At 39.2% G+C, this 23,102-nt stretch overlaps 1 protein-coding gene across 2 annotated transcripts in view; it reads left to right on the top strand.

Annotated features, from left to right (window-relative positions):
* Positions 1–23,102, top strand: part of Ankrd55 (ankyrin repeat domain 55) — a 100,613-nt gene that overhangs the window by 44,712 nt on the left and 32,799 nt on the right. For both annotated transcript variants that reach the window (XM_021261410.2, XM_004848511.3), the window contains exons 6-7: positions 6,707–6,767; positions 11,737–11,865. In XM_021261410.2, coding sequence (XP_021117069.1) covers positions 6,707–6,767; positions 11,737–11,865 — 190 coding nt within the window. The remainder of the gene's footprint in view (positions 1–6,706; positions 6,768–11,736; positions 11,866–23,102) is intronic.

The raw sequence follows: 23,102 nt of genomic DNA, 5'->3' as shown, positions 1-23,102 counted from the left end.
AGTGTTTTAACACAACAGAAGTTTTCTTCTCAGACATGTAACAGTCCAATGTAAGTAGTGTCCTTGGATGATGGATGGCTCCCCTTCCATATGGCATTTGGGGACCCAAGCTTCTCCCATTTGTGACTCCATTATCCCCTACGATCATGGGGTACCCTTCATTCAGCCTGCAGATGGGGAAAGAAGAATATAGAGAAACCTCACTTATTTCTGTAAATCCTCAGCTTGCAAATGATACGATCATGTCTGTTAACATTCCACTAAAAACTAGTCATTTGAACACTCTGGGTATTAATGAGTCCAGGGAAGATAGTCCCCAGCCAGGAATCTAATTTCCACCAGTGATTCCCTTCCATGAAAGGGAAACACGGATTTTGGTGAAAAGCTAGCTGTCCCTGCCATCCACTCATGCACCTGAGAGGTGAGCTAAGTCTTGTTAGTCAAAATTACATTCAGGGTCAATTAGGACAATCAGATTCATCCTCTGAAATTATTGCAATAATAAATTGAAAACCAGTCACATAGATGTCCTCTTTTGTGGACTTGAATATCTCTTTTTTAATATGCCCAGTAGTGCCCCTGGACACTCTAGGGTCTCATTACATTGCTATAACTGGGAGGAGAGCAGAGAGCAGTGGCTTTGCCTTCACTTGAAATTGTACTTATTGACATACCCATCACCCTTGGATGAGCTGAAGCCAGAAAAATAAACATCTGTCTGTGTGCTGAGGATATGGTTATACTGTCCTGAATGGAGATTTGATTCTGAAAGATAAAATCCTGCTTTTGTCAAAGATAATAATACTAGCTGCTAATAACTAATAAAACCCAAAAGTTGAGATTATTCCAAAACCAGAATTATTTCTAGTAAATATCCTCAAATATCAACTGAGTTAAATCCTAACAACTAATGCAGCAAGTCAACTAGCTTAATTACCGAAAGAATATTTAGAAATCAGATTGCCTTAAAAAATTCCTTGTGAAATTATATTACTAAAAATTAAATATTTTATAGTTTTATTAAGAAATTTTATGGTCATGACAGAAACTGCATTAAATAACATCTACGTTAAATATTTAAAGCAGAATCTAGGTATGGTGGCACATGTCTGTAATCCCAGAACTTGGGAGGCTGAGGCAGGAGGATCACCACAAGTTCAAGGCCTGCCTGGGCTACATAATGAGTTCAAGGCCAGCCTGAACTGCATAGTGAGACCCTGTCTCAAAAAAAAAAAATTAAAGCAGAAACTAAGACACACTCTGTTGCAGAGTTGGACTGTAATCACCTATTTGTTTGTGAATCAGCATAAACTTTGAATTGTTTTCTGAAAAACTAAAAAAGAAGTGGTCTGGTTTATAGATACTTCTTAATCCTATCACCATAACGAGGAAAGCAGAGATCCTCTACTGGAACATTGGGAGCCTATTTGACCACTTGGTTTTCCCAGGAGAACACAAGCTGAGGCCAGCTTGGCTGAGCACTGAAGCATATAGGTCTGCACTTAACCTACTATGATGGTAAAAATGACAACAGTGATGACCAAAGTTCTAAATGTTTTCCATGTTCTTCCTCATTTAATCTTTATCATCACAGTATGCAGTAGCTAAGTCTACTCATTTAACAGATGAGAAAACTAAGGCATGGGAGAGCTAATTAATTGCCTACTGACATATGAATGTAACCTGCCCATTGGGGTTTCTTTGTTCCTCAGACCTATGATTGTCATATTGGCCATATTTTGTTAATAAGCCCTTGACCTATGTTGAGAGACCTTATAAGAAACAGCCTTACAAAACTTACTAGCTCATTGTCAGTACATTTTTTACTCATGACAGCATCTAAAATATCTTATACAAGCAACCACAGGAAAAATTTCTCATATAGGAGGAATTTCTGGGTTTCTTGGAAATTATTTTGTATTTTATTACATAGACTCTGATTTATGACTATGTTTCTTTCTATGTTTAGAAAACTCAAAACCCAACTGAAATCCCACTTCAGGCACATATGTAGTGCTATCACATCTTCTTTATTCTACCCTTCTTTTCGTTTTGTCTAGTTTCTTCACTTATTTTGTCTTCCTCCATGTAACTAAAATCCTTCTTAGGTTAAGGTCAAGAGTGACCAGAAGTCAGATTGAATTTAAACCTGGCTCCATCTCTTGCCAACTAGTTTTTTGTTTTGTTTTGTTTTGTTTGTGGGGGGGTCAAATTAGTATATCAAGGCCCAGCTAGCTTTATTTTCCAGAAAGTAGGGAAAATGAAAACCCTGCATTGTAGGAATGTAGACAGAAGTAAGCAATAAAAAATATGTAGGAAATATGGAACACAGCACCCAATATATTATCCATGTTCAGGAAGTGTTGTTGATGATGAGACTGATAATATTAATGATAATGATGATGATGTCATGGAAGATAAATAGAAAGACAGCACTGGTCAGCACTAATGAATGAAATCCTGTTACTGCCACTCCACCAGTTGCCATCCTCCCCTTCACCTTGGCACACACAGATCCACAGACACAGGTCCTAGTGGCTGCCACACATATTTACTGCAAAGGATGTCAGGATGTGAACAACATTCCTACTTGTGTTGATGCAGGGAAGTGAACTGCTGCTAGACTTCAGAACCCAGTGAACATTAAAATCAACCTTTCCGCCCTCCAAAAACTTCTTGTCACCTTCATTAATGCAGATACATCTATATTTTCGTCCTAATAGTAAGCAGAATGCACAGACCACAGGGTGTTTATACTGGTGCTAAAATCACTGAGCAAGCTCCCTTCCACTTAATGTTCACTGGAAATTATTCAGAGGGAAGCCTCAAACTAAAGCTGCTTATAAACAAGACAAGGGAATATTTCAGTTAGCCTCTGGCCTTTGAGGAATTCTGATTCCCTCACGGAAAACAACTCCCTAGCAAGCCAATCAGTGCCAATCTACATCTGTAGTCAAATCCCAGTGCAGTGGGGATCGAAGCAGATGCAGGAATAAGTGGTCTATAATTATGAACGTGAAGACATGTTGAATTGACAAAAGGAAAGGAACACAAGTTTCATCTCACAAGACCCCTTCCTGCTTTGAATGCTGTGCTTCTCAGCAGGTCCAACTTTTTCTCCTTTCAGATCCCCAGGGCTTTTCTTGCTCCCTTGGCTGGACAATCAGAGGGCTCCAGTGTAAAAGAAGGGGCACAATCATTAAGACAAAACTCCAAAGAGAACAGAGTCGTGTTTGTACAATGCTGCACATGCTAGTGTTGGAAGGCAAGGAGCAGTTTCCTCTGAAAGCAGCCACAGGGCTCTCTGAAGGCCTTTTTCATGGTCTCCATAGTTACTGGCAGATTCCCCAGCACTGCCACAGTGCCAGAAGCTGTGCCTGTTTTCATCACTCTTGACTACAGCCAGAAGGAGGAAGGAAATCATTTCCTCAGGGTCCTGTTCTGTAGTCAGGACCTGCTCTAACCTGGTGGGGCTGTTTCTCTACAGCATATTCTCACATGCAGGCAGCTTCAGTAAGAGCAAACAGCTGGCTTGGGAACCATTTTCCCCACCCATGATTGGGCTTTAGTTGAACAGGGGAGACTCAGAAAAAAGAAGGCAAGAGCTTTTAAATATATTAGTCATCATATAATAGCTATTATAAGTGCATTGTATGCATTGACTCACATAAAGTCATAGCAAATCTTTAGGAATTGGGAACTATAATTATTTCCATTTTACAGATAAGAAAATGCAGGCATAACAAGTTTCATAGCTTTCCCAAGGTCCAGGTTGGTTGGCAGGGTATGGAGAATCCTACCCAAATTGGGCCAGCCCTGACCCTGTGCTTGTATCACTCATGTCTGAAAAGGTTCCTGCTGTGGACTCAGGCCTGCCATTCTGGTACCTGAGCTGAAGTGGGCCTTATGCTGCTGCCTCAGAGATCCAAAAGCAGGAGGGAGTTGGAACTGCTGCTAATGGGAGTTGTGAGCAGAAATACCCCTGACAAAATAGCACAAAGTGGGAGCTCTGAGAAAACAAGATGAAGAAGACTACAAGTTATGGAGACTACCAGTTATGGCAATGGAGACAGATGTAGACAAGCGTCTTGCAGACCACCTTCCTATAACACAAAGCAGCAAAGAAGTGCCAGACTGAAACCTCATCTGCTTTCTAGTAGCCTAGTTGGGCTGGATCACTGAGCCATTATGATGTGACAGCCTTAACGAGTAATATAGACATTTGGTTTGTTCTGTTGTGAAACAAGAGAGAGACAGACGGACAGACAGACTTCATCTGTAAATTTGTGTTTCGCTTTGAAAATCAGTGAGGCTTACAGACAGGAATTAAGTAGAGTCTGGCAACATAGATTGGCATAAATCAATCAGGGTCGTGACAAGGAAAATGCAATATCAAAAGGAGGCAACTGAAGAAAGTCTAGTGGAAGACTATTTAATACTAATCAACAACAGATAAGTTAACTCCCTACTTCATCTCAACCTTCAAGAGTAAAAATGTTTACCTTTAGTGGAAAAAATGTCACCACTCTCTAGGCCAAAAAGCACAATCGTTGCCAGAAAGGGGGTTCCCTTTCTCACCTCCTCTCGCTTGTGCTCCTACTGGCCAAACCCAATCCCAAGAGTGGATGCTACTCTTAGAGGTCAACCTCACACAAGGATATTTCAGAGCAGAGAATGGATTTGAGAGGCAAATAGAAAAGCATCCAGGCTTAGGTTCATCCCACAACCTTCAGAGACCCACCTAGCATGTGACAAGAGCTCTTGCTCTGCCCACCTCCATTCTAATCCCGTCAGAGCCCCACTTCCCTCAGTGAGATCACTGCACCAGAGCAGCTCCAGAAAATCCTGTCTGCCTATGGATAAACTCAGTCTACTCAGGGCTAACTGAGAATAACCATGCTGAACCCAGCTCACCACCAGCCTTCCCCACTCGCTGTGCCCCAGCTAAAAGGGCTTAAATAATAGCCACTAATAAGGATGGGGGAATTGACAGTCACCATTGAAATCCTCCCTCCAGCCACAAAGCAGCCACATGGGAAATATATGAGAAAATATATCTCATGATGAAATAATTATAAAAACAAGAACAGTATTGTCTAAATTCATTTATTTTTATAACACCTTCCTACCTGACAGAGGGTGAGTCTAGAATTCAGGAAGCATAAAAGAGATGTACTGCTTTCAGTCATGGCCACTGATCCTTTTAAGTTTGTGTGCCAGGAACTTTCCACCTCTTGTGTTACTCTATCCCCCATACCACTGCTGTTTGTCATTCCCTCTGTTTTACCCTTGAGGATACAGAAGCTCAAAGAGGTCACATAGCAGTGAGGTCAGAATTACATCTCAGTAGCAGCCTGGCTCTCCAAAAGTCAGTGACAAGACTAGATTTAAACCATAGGCTTCCTTGCTATTTCACCCCCACAGCCTATGACCAGAATTTAATCCCTACATAAGCTCTCTGTGTCACATTTACTACTAAAGCAAATAATTACTCTATCTTTCTTTTCTTCTAATATAAGTAGCAACTTAAAACTTAATGCTGTAGATGTGAACTAAGAATAAAAATGGATTAGGAAAGAGACTAAACAATTTTATTTTTCAAATAATTCTTCCAAAAATAATTTTGAATTTCATTCACTGCCTGCTCTGTACTATTCTTTATCTTCCTGATGGATGTCCATTGAGTAACACATCTACCACTTTTCTCAATAGTTTCCAACCTAGCTGTTTACCAGAATCTCCAAAACCACTTTTCTGAACCATAAAAACTAGGCTTCTCCCAGACGTGTGTTAGAAATCCTGAGTTTATAGTGCAACATTTGTGGTTTTACAAATCTTTCCCAGTGATTCCGAGATTGGACCAACACTCAAACTTCTAAAGTTAAGAGTCCTAGAAATAACACTTACTGTGTTGCAGGCATGCTGTAGATACTTTGTGCATATTAACTCATTTAATCTTCAACATTGAGCTATAAGGAAGGTTCTTATTGTCCCCATGTCACAGATAAGGAAGCTTACACACAGAGGAGTTAAGTAACTTGCCTGAGGTATGGACTTAGTGGCAGGGTTGGGATGTGAATCCAGGTAGTCTAGCTCCAGAGTCTGGGACCCGACCACTGTGTCCAACTGTCTCACTCTCTCTTATAGAAAGAGTGCTGACCTCAGTCAACTCAGTATGGGACCCAAATGGGATAAAAGCTTGCACTTCAGAATCATTGGTCACTGTTCCACACCAGTTACAGTCATCTTCTGCTCAGATACTTCTCTAGTTTGCAAAGAATGAGCAAAATTGTAAATGTGGACTCTCTGCCAGTATTATCAGTGTTTAAAAGGCATGACGTAGGTACTCGGAGAGAAGCAGTTTGAAAACACTAAGATTACATGAAATGAATGAAGAAGCACTGAATGATTTTGGTTCTTGAAGAGCATGCATAAGGTAAGCTGATGAATAAGTACAGCCTAAAGACTCACTTTCTCCATCCCCCACCCTCCTTGAGGAGCATCAAAACAGTGAAGAGGTAGGACAAGACAGAGGTACTCCTCACAGACACCTTCTTAATCATTAAACTGATCTTTCTCTCAGACACATGGGAAGGACCCTCATCTTCTTTTGGAGACTTTCAACTGACTATCTCTAATGCTGTTTTTATACTTAATATAAGGCCCCATGACTGTCCTCTTGAGCCATTTCTGTTTTCCCTTTTAGGCTCTTGACAGTCCTGCTGCAACAATCCAACCTCAGTGAAATTAATCACCAGGACAATGAGGTGAGTCTGCTCTCTCGGCCACAGGCAGTCATTCTGCTTGTGAGTGGTGGGGTTGGGGCCTCTCTGAACCTTAGTTCTTCATCTGAGAAGGAAGAAAGGGAGAACATTTTTGTGTTCCTACCCTGAAAGGGAAGTCCGTGTCTCCACTGCTTATTTGCAGGCAGAAATGTATCCTCATCATGGGTGTGGGTAGCTTCTAATAGGAAGAGCTTTGTTGCATTAAACTGTTAGGCCTTAGTCATATGACTAAAATTTTGTAATTTCCCTCTGGACATTAAGAAATAAATATTGCCCTCTCTTCTCAAATCCCCAAAACTCAGATGGCAAGCAATAGTTCCACATGTATTCTCTCTAAGCAAAAGAGGATAGAAAGCTAATAATTCTAGGCTAGCTGCTCCAGAGGCCACATTATTAATCCTGGTGATCACAATTGCTGCGCCCTTCATGTTGCAAAAGCAGTGTTGTAGATGCTTCCAAAAGACAATCTCCAACTCGAGCAAAGTTCTTAGAGGAAAGTCAGTCGGACACTGCAGAACCGCCCAGGAGTAGCTTAGGTTCTGGCTATAATTATGCAACTCTAAAAAAAAAAAGCAATTCTGGTTTTCATTAGCCCATCTGCTTTCTTTAACAAGCTTCTTAAAACCAACTTAAATTCTGGGGTTTTGATGGAATTTCTTTATAAATATGTGTTTGGTTTAGCTGCACATTACCAAGAAGGTCCAGTAATAATAAAACAGTCTAATAATACTGAAAGCACAAATATACAAAATTCCATACTCCATTATCTTTGAGGAGGCCAGTTAGCCACAGCTAATGGGGTGAGAGGTAAGCCTCCTAATAGCTTTCTCTTGTATAACCCCTCCCCATCTGTCTTGAGCCTTTTGCTAAAGGCCTCCTCCTGATAGCATTAGTGACCACACACCAAAAAGCCCCTATTTGCAGGCTGGGTCTGAGGTTGCATGCCTCCTGAGCTCAAGTCACACACTGCTTTCACACCCCTAATTTTCAGTGGTTTAAAGCCAGACTCCAGAAGCCCTGTTTTAAACTTCTGCTTTAAAAACAAGAACCAGAGATGAAACAGTCCCACTGATCACTCTCTGCCCATGATGTGAAAGCAGAGTGCTTGAGTGACTGCACTTTATGTCAGCAGATTGCTAGGCGAGTTTCCAACCACTTCCTCCACCTCCAGTCCCTGCCCTCACCTGAGTGGGTCTTATTTAGGAAGGTAGTAATTCAGTCATTCATATACTAACACTAAATTACACTTATAGATCTCCAATTCTGTCCACTCCCCAACTGAACCAACACCTACCCAAAAAGCCATAGTGTCCTTTTTTCCTCCAGGTTGGGAGGCCTCAGGTTGATAGAAACAATGAAATTAGACACACATCTTTCTAAGAGTCATAATTGCAACATCTTGCAGATAATGTGTGGCAAATATTTTAAAGCTCCTTTGTTCCTCCTCATGCAAAGTGACCTCTGTAGGAAGATTCCTTCTGCGATTACACCAATATTTGGACCCATGGAGTTTTAAGTGCAAAAAGTAGTGGCCTCAAAAGGGGCACTTCCTATGCAGTGTCATAGTTCCTCTTCAGTCTGTGTCACAGCAAGTCTGAAATCCACCAGAAACTAACTCCTGATGTTTGCCTGTATTTTTCATACTACAATATATTTGCCATATATATTTAATATACAATCGTCCCTTGGTATCCACGGGGGATAGGATCCAAGACTCCCCAGGGTTACCAAAATCTAAAGATGCTCAAGTTCCTTATATAAAATGGCATAGTATTTGCATAGAACCTATGTACATCCCCCCATATACTTTAAACTAACTATAAATTACTTATGATGCAACTTACTAATGAAATGTAAGTGCTATGTAAATAGTTGTTATACTTATTGTTTAGTGAATGATGACAATAAGTCTGTACAAGTTTATTACCAACATAATTTTCCCCTAAATATTTTCTATCTACAAATGGTTGAATCTATAGATATGAAACCTATAGATATGCAAAGCTCTGTTTGTGTGAGTATGTGTGTGTGTGTGTGTGTGTGTGTGTGTGTTGTCAGTGTTAATGTGCACCAATCAGTATATATTTGCAAGGGCCAGAAACTCTTTTCCATTGAAAAATAAGGACAATTATGAAGGCTAGCGGTGCAGTCAGTGGTAGATTGCTTGCCTAAAACTAGGCCGTATGTTTGATCTTCAGTGCCTAAAATAATAATAATGACAATTCTAAAATGGAAATAACTCAGCCCAACCTCGTATGTTACTGGAGATGGAACCCAGGGCCTTTGCATGGAGCTACATGTCCAATACCCTGCCCCATCTTTTTAAAAATTTTGACACAGGGTCTCACTAAGTCACTGAATTGCTCAGACTAGGCCTCAAACTTGCAATTCTCCTGCCTCAGCCTCCCAGAATGCCAGGATTACAGATGTAGATCACCAAGCCAAATTCGAAGCTTTCATTTTCATTTATTACTTGGGTAGAATTTCTATATTTAGCTTCTCTATGTGTTAAACAGTCACCCTCCTTCACTCTCCTCTCAACTATTTTTTTTGGTACCAGGGATCAAATTTGGGACCTTGCACCTTTGAGGCAGGCAGCGAAACCACGGAGCTAAATCCCCGGCCCCCTCTCAACTATTTTTTAATGAGCTCCCATTGTATATGAGGCATGGAGATAACAGTTAAAACTGACACACCATACATCTGCTAAATACCAGGAAGCAAAACCAGTAAAGCCAGAATCAATGCTTTTTAATAATTTAAATATTACAAGTAATGCAATAAATTCCTTTTGATTGCTTCCACCCTGCTACTTTTGCTCTCCGGTATTCACTGTTTGATATATCTCATTCCCAATCTTTTAAATATATATTCGTGGAAACTATGGAGTATTACATAAAAGATATCACACCCCAGCCCTTGTTTCCAATTTTTTAAATATCTTTAATCCTGGCCATTAGAGAAATATAAATTAAAACAACACTGAGATAGGCCCGAGGATTTAGCTCAGTGGTTCTGCTGCCCGCCTCGAAAGCACAAGGTCCCGAATTTGATCCCCTGTACTTAAAAAAAAAAAAAAACAAAAAACTGAGATACCATCTTTCTCCAGAAAGAATGACTATCATCAATAAATCAAATAATAACAAATACTGGCGAAGCCATAGGGGAAAAAGGAACCCTTCTACATTGCCGATGGGAATGTAAACTAGTATAGTCATTATGGAAATCACTATGGATAGTCCTCAAAAAATTAAAAATAAACATTCCATTTGACCCAGCTATCTTACCAAAAGAGGTAAAGTCACCATATTACGGTGATACATACATATTTGTGTTTATACCGATACAATTCATAATAACTAAATCTTGGAAGTGGCTATATGCCTATCAACAGATGAATGGATAAAGAAAATGTGGTATTTAAACACAATGAAATACAACTCTGCCATAAAAGATGCAAACAGATGCACCTTGAGACCATAATGTTAAGGGACATAAATCAGACACATGAGTTTAAGTAGCTCATGGTTTCTCTTATATGAGAAACCCAAAATGTAAATGAAGGGTAAAATAAAAGATAGATAACAGGAAGTAGGGAGATCTTTTTCAAATGAGAAGGGGAACAGAGATGGAGGGAGGATAAAGGGAGGGAAGGTAAAAGGGATGAAAAAAAGCAAAGTGAAGAAAAATGGAAATAGAGCTTTTGCAAATGGGAAAGGAAACGAAGAGTTGGAGGATGCAGGGAGGGATAAGAGGGGAAGGGAACAAAAAAATGAATTAAGATGTGTTATCTACATGAACTAACCCCCCCAATAAATGTAATCATTATGCACTGCAAATGTGTACTAATAAAAAAAATCTAGGGGGCCAGGAGTTTAGCTCAGTAGCGCCACACCTGCCTCACAAGGACCTGAGTTCGATACCTCGTACAAAAAAACAATTTTTTTAAAAATATCTTTAACACTGAATACTGTTGGCACTTCTTGATGAAGCCAATGGCTCTGAAGCAAATGGAACTGAGAACTGGAAAAGGAGTGATTTATGCAAAATTTTTAAAAATAAAATCCCTTGTGTTCAGTTTCTAATCTCATGGGCCTAGTTGAAAATGAAGGGGAGTCTTTAAAATACATTAAAGTACTCAAAAGTAAAAATCCAGCTATTTAAGTAGAAGCAAAACATTCCACTCTTTTTAGACCAGCATTCTCTTCTACATGGAACCAATTCTTTGAAATAGCCTCAAGAATATCTCTGGAGTGTTATATGACACTTGAAACTTGAAACCTGAAAACACATCATAATTTATAAATTAAAATATGGAGCTGGTTAAGAGGATTTAACATTCTAATTCCAGTGCCCTACAAACTTCAATCCCTAGATTAGTTCCACGCTCACTGGGACTTGGGAGCTCCTTTAAAGCTCAGTTCCCCTTCTATAAAGTGAGAGGGACAAGTGCACCTGTCCCTGCCCTTAAGGTGGGGTTTTGCATTCTACCATGACTCCCATCTCAGTGACCTTCCTTGAATATCCTGTCTCTGTGACAGGTGTGACAGGTCCTGGGTGTCCTCTTGCCATGATTCCTCTTGCAGAGGCATTTACAATAGGCTGTACCCTCTTAGTTATTCTCTAACACAACACTCTTTGTGTGCACTTAATCTAGAAAATCCTCTGACAGGTCTGCGAGCATTTATTAGCTGTCTTCTTTTATCAACAAGCAACTTCCATCAGAGCAAAGATCTTATTTATCTTACTTTTATCCTCAATACCCGCTCACCTGACAAAAACAAAAGCTTAACAAATACCTATTAAATGAATGGTTTAGCAAATGAGTGATCTAGTTAGCAGCAACCAGCCCATTTGGTGATGGTCCCCGGACCTGGAGAGAAAGTGTTGCTTCCAGTTTCCTCCCAGGACCCTGTGCTCACTTCTGCCCCCTCTGCTGGTTATTTTGTAGGGAATGACACCACTCCACTGGGCGGCTTTCCACAACCAGCCTCAGCATACCCAAATGCTGTTGAAGAAGGGGGCAGACCCCACCCTTGTGGATAAGGACTTTAAAACAGCTCTCCACTGGGCAGTCCAGGTGAGAGATTGGCTGGTGTGCTGGTCTCAAGTTTAAATGGTATAAAGCAGAGTCAACGATTGTCTGAACAGGTCAAATGTGAAAGATAGAATTCTTGCAGGTGCAAGTCCTGGTATTGATAGGAAATATCTATGTATAATACAGTTGATAAGATTTCCTCTGCCCTTCTCCCCTCCTTCCATATTCCAAGGAACAACAGCAAACCTGTCACTTTGGAGTCACTATCTGCTTGGGGATTTCTCTCTCTCTCTCTCTCTCTCTCTCTATCTCTCTCTATCTCTGCCCCCCCCTCACACACACACACACACACACACACACACACACACACAAAACTTCCCTCCATCTCAATGCTTGCTACTGGCTTACAGTAACTTTCAAAGGACTACTGGAAAATCCTTTCAAAATCCTTGGACCATGAAGTTCTGATTTTCTCCTGTCCAAATCCTCCATAACAGTGTCATTGCAAGTATGTTGAAATCTATGCTGATGTACAAGGACAGTAGCCTGTGATCCTGCCTCACCATCACAGAAGGGACCTGCTATCAGTACATAGGTCCAAGATATCAGAATAGGCCTGTGAAATCTAGACAGGGTCAAAAGAAGATAGAGCTGAGAATAAAGTGAAAGAATGGTGATAGCTAACATGTACAGAAGCACTTTCTATTTAAGGGAAATGATTAACGAGGGTAACAGGTTAACAAAAGAGTTATATATTCCTTTCTTCAAGGAGAGCAGGACTGTGCTTCCTTCCACAAACTTGCCTGCTCTGCCTTTGGATGCCTAAGTACAGGCTGTCCCACTGTTTATTCCCATTGGCCCAGAAAGGGTCCCTTTTGGGACTAACATCCTCACAAAAGGTGTTTCTCCTGCCCAACTGGTTTCAGTCTCTGTTGCCATGTGCCAGGCACAGCAGAAGTGGGCACCTGGGGCTTTCAGGATTGACACATGTGGCTGAGGTAAGGGGAAACAGAAGTGATTTGGAAACTGCTCTGTTTTGGTCCCTCTGCACTTGACTTCGGTTACTCTGCACCAGAGCCAGTCCTGGGCAAAACTGCAAAGTGAGCAGAACTTGTGTTTGTCATTTCCACCTGCCCTGAGCACCCTCCTACGTACTTTCAGTATCTAATCGCCCTCCCTGCCCCACCTGCCAATCTGCCCCCATGGCCTGCAGAGCAGGCCTTTGGCCGATCGGGGGTCATCACTGTTGCAGTGGCCCCAGAGGCACCCAACCCGGCTCCCAAGAAGTCCCCCACGTGTATCTATCCTCAGCTAAGGTGAAAATGGCACCAGAACCAGCATCTTTTATATGTTTACCTTCCACACCCTTACACTCTGCCTGCCTCATCTCATTCTGGAGTGTGTGCTTTGAAAAGTCTCCCCAGTAATCGTGACTGACCTGCCTCCTCTGCCCGCCCCCCCACTTCCTCCACCCCTGCCACAATTTAGAGCCACAGCCCTAGACCTGATCTCACAATGGAATCACCAGCAGTGCTTGTAAAATGGCAGGTGCCCAGACCCCACTATGGACCCCCGAGTCTGGCTGTCAAGGGATGGGGCTGCTGTCCTTATCCTCTAAGAAGCAGTTTAGCTATAGCAGAAGAGCAGCATACTCAACTCAGGAGATCTGAGTTTGTATTGACAGAAGTGAGTTTGATCTGAAGAGAATCACCAACACCTTTTTGCTTGCCTTAACTCTCCATGAACCTTTGAGGGGTATGAATGAGACCATGCATTGACAGTGATTTAAAATGTGCTATGGACCCGGGTGTGGTGGTGCACGCCTGTAATCCCAGCACTCCAGAGGCTGAAGCCAGAGGACTGCAGCAAGTTTGAGGCCAGCCTAGGCTACATAGTGAGTTCAGGGCCAGCCTCAAAAAACCAAAAAAAAAATTAAAAAATTAAAAATTTAAAAATAAATAAAATCTGCTATGGAATTAGAAGAGATTATCATTTTATTGTGGTTCCTGATTTCCTCCATGAAAACTTGTTTGTAATACCATGCCTTCATATTCAGTCTCACTACCAAATGATACAGCTTTTAATTTACTAAATTCATTAGGACCATCTGAAGAATTTTTTTTTAAATTTTAAAACATATAACTTTATTATCAAACACACACATATACAAAAATTAAAATTATACAAAGAAAAACAATATAAGGAAAAAACTATAATAATATTCAAATATAGTAGAACTCAAAACAAAACTGAAAAGTACTTAAACATTTTTCCATATAATTTTTTAAAAATCTCAAGCATTAACAAGACATCAGAGGATGTGATTTGTTTCAAAAAGATTTTCAAAACCAATATTGAACAAATAGTGGTCTGGAAAAAAAATTCTCGTTAGCTAGTAGACTCCACATAGGCCAAATTTTTTTTTAATTTAAATTTCAATACAGTCATATGACATGTGATGGAAACATAATCTGAGAAATATGTTTTTTGGCAATTTCATCCATGTGTATCACAAAATACCACACAGAGTGCCAACTTCTAAGTGCAAACTGAAAAGGTATACTTCAATCATCTGTGATGGCCCCTTGGTATTATCCAAATATGCAGTTAAACACGAGATACATGAGGTTACCACTGGCATAGCAGCACAGTGTTTTACAGTGGACACTTTTATATAAGTAGGATTATGCTCTAAAGGATGAAAAGCACAGCATGTTATGATAAGTACCTAAAACAGTAACAGTCATTTATCACACTATCAAATACTGTGTACTGTACATAGTTGTATGTCTTTCTTCAGGAAACATACCCTTCTCTCCTTTGATCTCAGTGATTCTTCCTTCCCAACCCACTGATGAGCTCCAGCCTAGTCTCTATCTACATCTCTTGCTGTAATTTTAGACACAATCTATATATGGATTCTTTCCAGAGTCCAGCCTGTAACTCTGATCTCTCCCCTTCCCCTCCTGCCACCCGTACCCCTTGGAACCTTTTCTTCGTATTTCAGATTATCGATTATTCATTTTAGTCATTTTAATCCTTAATTACACTTGCAGTTTCTCACACTAGAGAAACTATTTGGTATTTACACATGTGTGTCCTATTTATTTCACTTAAGAGGATGGCCTCAATATGCATCCATTTAGCTATAAATGTCTCTAGTTTCTGGTTCTTTGTGGCTGAGTAGTACCCCATTTTATAAAAAAGAACTTTTAAGCAATACTGATGTACAGGTCCCAACTCTTAGATTCTCACTGAGCTGTCCTGGAATGGGAAGCCAGGCATCAATATTTTTTAAAGCTCTATCCTTCCCCAGGAAATTATAATGTGCAACTATGATTGAGAGCCATTATGACAAATGAATTCATATCAATAAATGCCAATATCTTACCTATGCCTATTTATTATATTTGCATTTTCAACCATGATTGTATAAGCATAATGCCTCAGTCATTTATTTGATCACTTAATAAATATTTCTTGAGCATCTAGTATGCGTTTGCACTAGAGGTAAAATTATTGACAAGAAGTTCCTTTTTAATACCCCCACTATCTTAGGCGATATTCTATGTGTGAGTGTGTATGCTTGCATCCACTTTTCTGAGGAAAGAGTCCACAACTGTCTTCAGTTACTCTGGAAATCAGCGACTACCCCTGAAGGGTAAGAATTGTGACTCTGGAGGAGCTGTGCCCCCTCTCCTTTCCTTGTGGTTAGCAGTAAAACTCAAAACTTCTGTATTCTGTCCTTTACACTGAAAAGACTAAGGGTAATTCCAAATGTCAACTGAAATCATTATTATTCTTGCCTTCTTGAGCCTTCTTGTTCATTTATAACTCAGGACGAACATTGTGCTCCTTTTAAAGTTTTCCCAAATGAATGAGTTTATTTCCCATTGTCATTTATTCCTTTTTCTGAACTTCCTGCTTTTCTCTGAATCATACAATGAGATCCCACTTAAAGCCATAGTGCTTTGAAATAATTAAGTCTTTGTATTTGACCTGGATAACCAAAAACAAAAAGATCTGAAATATCAGGCACAGAAATAAACTAAGTTCAATGTCTGCTCCTCTGTCTCAGGTCTCTTGGTAGTTGACAACCCACAGCAATGGGCCATTGTCTTCTTTCTGAAGACCCCATATGTCCCAGAGTTGCCACTGCTTGGCTGTACCTGAACTCACAGTGAGCAATTATCTTCTCCACATGACAGTCTCCCATGATGGCATTCCAGTCCCTGAGGGACACTGCCTACATGTGATGGCACCAGCTTTTCAGCAGTCCATACAGGTATCTCTCTATCTCATCCCCCTTTCACTCAATGGGGCAGAAGTTTAGTCCTGAATTCTCTTATTCTTCTTCAGGGAGCTCATCCCCTCCCATGGCTTCAACTACCATCCAGTTCAGAAAAACCTCAGATCAGTAACCAGTTCTGACCTCTCTTAACTCTTAACTCAAGGCCTACATTTCCAGCTCTAGTGAGCATCTCTCCACAATTTCTCACTCGCACTGTGAACTCAACATGGCCAAGCTGAATGGCCTTACCTTCCTATCATATCCCATCCTCCCAGTAGATGAAGCCAAAGACTTCTGAATAGGCTGTGGGTGTCCCTTCCTTATCATTCTTTACATCCAGTTGGTTATCAAGACCCCTCAATTCCACCTCCTCAGTCTCTCTTGTCTCTCTCCCCTCCTTTCTATCCTCACTGCTCAGTCAGGGACCCAGCAGGAGATAGCATACTCAGATAGACGTAATTGAAGAGAAAGTCATGAAGAGACTATTTACACACAACCCAAGGGATAGCAAGAGAAGGCTGCCATTGGACTATATGGACCTAAAAAGGCACCAGAAGGAGAAATTGATTACTTTTAGTCTATTTTGTGCTGACATAACAGAATACCAGAGACCGGATAATTTATAAAGAGATTTATTTCTCACAGTTTTGAAGGCCCAGAATTCCAAGGCTGGGAGGGACCTGTTTCATACTATACCACCCCATGGCAGAAGGCCAAGAGAGCACACAGAAGAGAAAACAAGAGGAAAGGGGGCCAAACTCATCCTTTCTAAGGATGTCACTCCCATCATAATAAAGCCATTCCTGAGATAAAGGGCATTAATCCATTTATGAAGGCAGAGCCCTCATGGCCTAGTCACCAATTAAAAGTTCTACCTCTCAACACAGTGGCACTGGGGACTAAGTTTCTAACAACTGAATAGTGAGGGACACATTCAAACCCTAGCACCAAGACTAGCAATTCTGCAGTTATAGGAGGACACCTGGGAAAGAAACTGCAGCTGTTAGTGGAATAACCCTGCTTTCAGGTCTGGAGAATAAACCCAGGGCTTAGCATGTGCTTGGCAAGTGCTCTATCACTAAGCTATATTTCCAATCCTTTTTAATTTTTTCTTTTGAGATAGAGTCTCACTAAGTTGCCTAGGCTGGCCTCAAACTCACCACCCTCCTGCTTCAGGTTTCTCAAAAGCTGAGATTACAGATGTATAGCACTATACCCAGCTAGGTATTTGTTCTTGGTTTTTTACAGTCTTTGGATTTTGACAACTATATAATGATATGCACCTACAGTTATAGTATCATATGGTGTAGTTTTGCTGTCTTAAAAATACTCTGTGCCCTCCTTACTCTTCTGACCCTCCCTCTCAGGCCTTGGTAGCCACAGATATTTTTATTGTTTCCATAGTTTTCCCTTTTTCAGAATGCCATACAGCTGAAACCATAAAGCAAGCAGATTTTCAGATTGGCTTATTTCACTTAGTACAATATGAATTTATATTTTCTTAATGTCTTTTCAAGTTTAAAAGTTCATTTCATTTTAGTGCTAAGTAATGTTCCATTATTTAAATGTACAACACATTTCATTTACCCACTTACCTGCTGGACGACATCTATATTGCTTCTGTTTTAGTGATTATGAATAATGCTGCTATAAACATCAATGCACTATTTTTTGTGTACACATAAGTTTTCAACTCCCCTGGGTAAATACCAAGGAGCACAATTTCTGGACTGCATGGTGAGGAAGCGTTTAATGTAAGAAACTGATGAACTGTCTTCCAAAGTGGTTATACCCATTTTGCATTCCCACTAGCAATGAATGAGAGTTCCTGTTATTCTACATCCTTGCCAACATTTGGTGTTGTCAGTGTTCTGGATTTTTGCCACTCTTACTGGTATGTAGAGGTAACTCATTGTTTTAATTTGCATTTCAGTAATGAGATATGATCTGGAATATTTTTTCATATGTTTATCTTTTGTACATCTTCTTTATTATTATTATTTTTAGTAGTAAGCTTTAAGTCTTCTTTCCATGTTTTGGATAATAGTTCTTTATCAGGTATGTCTTTAAAAATATTTCTTCCCAATTTGTATTTTGTTTTGTCATTCTTTTTGTGCTATCTTACACAGAGCAGAAGTTTTTAATTTTAAGGAAATGCAGCTTCTCAATTCTTTCTTTCATGGATCATGACTTTTGTGTCATACCTAAAAAGTCATCACCAAACCCAAGGCCATCTAGATTTTATTCTATGTGGTCTGAAAATTTTATAGTTGTGTGTATTATATTTAGGTCTGTGATCCATGTTTTGATTCAGTGTTTTTAAAGGGTCTTCTGTGTCGGGATTCATTTGTTTGCATGTAGAGTTCCAGTTGTTCCAGCATCATTTGTTGAAATGACTGTCTTTTCTGTCTTTACTCCCTTGTTAAAAATTAGTTGACTTTCAGGCCAGGGATTTAGCTCAATGGTTTTGCTGCCTGCTGCACAAGTGCAAGGACCCAAGTTCAATCCCCGGAACCAAAATAAATAAATAAATAAATAATAATAATAAATTGTTGACTTTCTCTGTGATTCTATTTCTGGGCAACCTGTTTTTTTCCCATTGATCTATTTGTTTATTATTTTACTAATATCATACTGTCTTGATGAATGTAGTTTTATAGTAGGTCATGAAGTCCAGTTGTGTCAGTCCTCCAACTTTATTCTTCTCCTTCAGTTATTGTGTTGGCTACACTATATCTTTTGCCTCTCCATGTAAACTTTAGAACCAGTTTTTTCAAGGTTCACAAAACAATTTCCTAGTATTTTTATTGGAAATATGTTGAATGTATAGATTAAATTTGGAAGAACTAACATTTGACAATATTAAATCTTCCTAACAATAAATGTGAAATTTCTCTCCACTGACTTAGCTATTTTATTTTATGATGTAGATCTTGTTATTAGACTTATGCTTTTTGTTAGACTTATACTTAACATTTCACTTTAAGGGTACTAATGTAAATGACATTGTACTTTTGTTTTAGTCCATTTTCTATTGCTATAAAAGAAAATACCTGACACTTGGTACTTTCTAAAAAAAAACGGTTTGGTTCATGGTCTGAAAGTCCAGCAGCATCACTTCTGCTCAGCTTCTGGTGATGGCCTCAAGCTGCTTTGTAAAGGATAGAAAAGCAGAAATCAAGTAACTGTATTCAAAGAGAGAGGGAGGGGACAATACAGTTGATCCACTTTATGACAAGTCACTTTTGAAATAAAACCCACTTTCATGAGGACCATATAAATCCCTTCATAAAGATGGACCTCCCAATCACTTCTTGGCCTTTTGGCTAAGACCAAGTATAAAGATAGACCTCCTCTGACCTAATTATCATACCTCTTTAAGGTCCCACTTCTCAGTATGATTACAGTGCATTACACTGAAAGTTAAATTCAACAATGCTTTGTCAGAGACAAACTACATACAAGCCTTAGCAGTTTTTAATTCAAGTTCTACTTGTTCATTGCTGATATAAAGGAAAATAATTGACTTTTGTATATTAATCTGTGTCCTACATACTCACTATAATTGCTTATTAGTTTCAGGGTTTCAGGGATTTCTTAGTGTTGTTGTTGTTCTTCTATCTTTTCAGATTTTCTACACAGACAATGATATTATCTACAAAGACTGTTATAGTTCTTCTTTCCCACCCAGTATAATTTTCATTTCCCTTTCCTGTCTTATAGCATTAGCCAGCGCTTTGAGTACAGTGTTGAAAAGGAATGCTGAGAGCATCCTTGTCATCTTCTTCCTGTTCTTAGCTGGAAAGCTTCTAATTTTTCACTGTTAAGTATAATGTTAAATGTAGGTTTGCTAGAGACATTCTTCATCAAGTTGAGGATGTTCCTCTGTTCCTACTTTGCAAAGAAATTTTGTCGCAAATATGTGTTCACTTTGTTAAATGGTTTTTCTGTGTCTCTTGATATTATCATGTGATTGTTTTCGTTTTTAGCTTGTTGATGTGATGGATTACATTGATCTATTTTCAAATTTAGAACCAGTCTTGCATACTCTAGATAAATCCTACTTGGGCAAAATATATAATTCTTTTTATATATTTTTTGATTTTATTTGCTTATTTTTGTTGAATATATTTGCTAATTTTTGTTGAACTTATTTTTCTGTAGTTTTCTCATAATTTCTTGGCCCAGTTTTAGTATTATGGTGATACTCACTCACAGAATGAGTAATAAAATATTCCCTATGCTTCTATACTTTAAAAAATACTGTAGAGAAGTAGCATAATTTCTTCTTTGAATGTTTGGTATAATTTATTAGTGGATCCATCTGGTCCTGATGCTTTCTGTTTTAGAATGTTATTAATTCAATTTGTTTAACAGATATGGGTATATTTCTACCTTCTGTTTCTTCTTATGCATGTATTTTGGCAGACTGTGCATTTTAAGGAATTGGTCTATTATAAATAGTTTATCAAATTTTAGGCATAGAGTTCTTTGAAGTTTTTCTTTAGTATCTTGTTCATATTCTTGGTATCTAAACTGATGTTCCTTTTATAATTTATGATATTAGTAATTTGTGTTTTCCTTCCCTCACCTCCATTTCTTTAATTAGTTAAACTAGAGGCTTATTATTTTTATTGATGTTTTTAAGAAATCATTTTTTTATTTCATTAATGTCCTCTATTAGTTTCTTTTTTAATTTCATTGACTTCTGTTATAATTTTCATTTTTCTTTTCTCCTGCTTTCTTTGGATTTCATTTGCTCTTCTTTTTCAAGTTTCAAAAATACAATTGACCCTCAAGTTACGACCAGCCTGACATACGAACAATGGGTTACAACTGGAAGTTTAGTTTTAACTTATGATCAAAGTCTTGAGTTACAATCAGAATGCTAGCTACTTATGCTTCCAGATGGTCTCAGATACAGATTTAACACTTGAAGAGTTCTTCTGGAAGGAACATTACAACATGGGGTTAATTGGGCGATCCTGGGCCAGTGTTTCTCTAAAGACACTGAGATTTTGCCTGTATACAGGAGAGAGACTGTGAAGGTTGTGTGGAGGAGTCTGAGCCTTCAGTTAACCAACTTGAGTTACAACCAGCCCTCAAGAATGAATTACATTACAAAAAATTTAAAAAAAGAATGAATTACATGAGGGCCAGGGATTTAGCTCAGTGGTTCCACTGCCTATCTTGAAAGCACAAGGTCCCAAGTTCGATCCCCAATACCAAAAAAAAAAAAATTACATTCATAAGTCAAGCTTCCACTGTATAGAAATTTTGACGATTGATTTAACATCTTTCTCGTTTTCAAATAGATGCATTCAATGCTATAAATTTCCTCTAAGCATTAATTTGCTGCATCCCACAAAATTTTGGTATGTTTTTATTTTCATTTAACTCAAAGTATCTTTGAACATTTTTTGTGTTTTCTTAATGTGCTATTTAGAAGTATGCTGTTTAGTCTCCATATATTTTATGATTTTCCAGTTATCTTTCTGTTATTGATTTATAGTTTAATTATACTGTGGTCTGAGGGCATATATTATATAATTTTTATTTTATTAAATTTGTTAAGGTGTGTTTTATGGCCTAGAATATGGCCTACTTTTATGAATGTTTCATGAGAACTTGTTAAGAGTGTGTACTTGGGAATGGGGATGTAACTCAATGGTAGAGAATTTACCTAGCATATATGAGACCCTAAGTACAATTTCCAGCAATGAAAAAAAGAAAGAATGTGTATTTGTGGAACTGGGATAGTGGAATATGCCTTAATCTCAGCTACTCAGAAGACTGAAGCAGGTGGATCACAAATTTGAGCCCAGACTGGGTAACTAAGCAAGACCATCTCAAAATTAAAAAATTAAAAGGGCTAGGAAAGCTCAGTGGTAGAACACTTGCCAGCATGCCTGTTCTTATTTTATTTCTAAAATGTCCCCAAAAATTCTCACATGTGTGGAAGGTTGATTGGATCATCAAGGCCCTATATTCATCAGTGGATTAACCCACTGATGAACCTATAGCCAAATGTGCTGTTAGAAAGTGGACCTGGTTGTGGAAGAGGTGGACTACCAGGGATGTAACCTGGAAAGGTGTATCTTTCTCCCCAGGTCCTCTCTTCTCTCTGCTTCCAGGCTTTTATGATGTAAGAAGGTTTCCTCTGCCAGACTTTTCCACCATGCCATTTCTGCCCTAGAGACAGCTGACCAAGGGCTATAACCTGTGCTCGCTTCAGCAGCACATACACCAGGGTCTATAACTGTGAGCAAAAATAATCCTCTCATCCTTTAAGTTGTAGGTGTTAGACATTGTGTTTCAGTGACAGGAAAGTGACAAAGACAGATTTTGGTATCAAGAGTGGGGCTGTTGATGTAAATATACATAATCATGTGGTTAAGAAACCTTTGGAGGCAGTTTGGAGGAAGAGTTTGGAAAGATTTGGACATATTGCTAGAGAAGCTCTAGAATGCTGTTAGCCAAGATTAATGGGAGAGTCTGGTCAGAACTCAAAAGACCAGAATGCTAGCCTGGCATGGTGGTGCATGCCTGTAATCCCAGCACTCTGAAGGCTGAGGCAGGAGGATTGCTGTGAGTTCAAGGCCAGTCTGGGCTACAAAGAGAGTTCAAGGTCAGCCTGAACTACATAACATAGCGAGGCTCTATCAATGAAAGAAAGAAGAAAGAAAGAGAGAGAGAGAGAGAGAGAGAGAGAGAGAGAGAGAGAGAGAGAGAGAGAGAGAGAGAGAGAGAGAGAGAGAAAGAAAGAAAAGAAAGAAAGAAAGAAAGAAAGAAAGAAAGAAAGAAAGAAAGAAAGAAAGAAAGAAAGAAAGAAAGAAAGAAAGAAAGAAAGAAAGAAAGCTGAATCCTGATAGAAAAGCAGGCAATAAGATTTGGCTCAGGAGATTTCAGATGGGAACAAAGACTCCATTGGCAGTTCGGCTAGAAGCCATGTGTGTTACACTGTGGCAGAAAATTTATCTACATTTGC

Source organism: Heterocephalus glaber, unplaced genomic scaffold, assembly GCF_053883595.1.
Source record: "Heterocephalus glaber isolate CG9 unplaced genomic scaffold, H.glaber_assembly_v1.0 deba00001538, whole genome shotgun sequence".
NCBI classification, from domain to species: Eukaryota; Metazoa; Chordata; class Mammalia; order Rodentia; family Bathyergidae; genus Heterocephalus; species Heterocephalus glaber.
The sequence above is the reverse complement of the archived record's forward strand: the minus strand, read 5'-3'. Positions and strand labels throughout refer to the sequence as shown.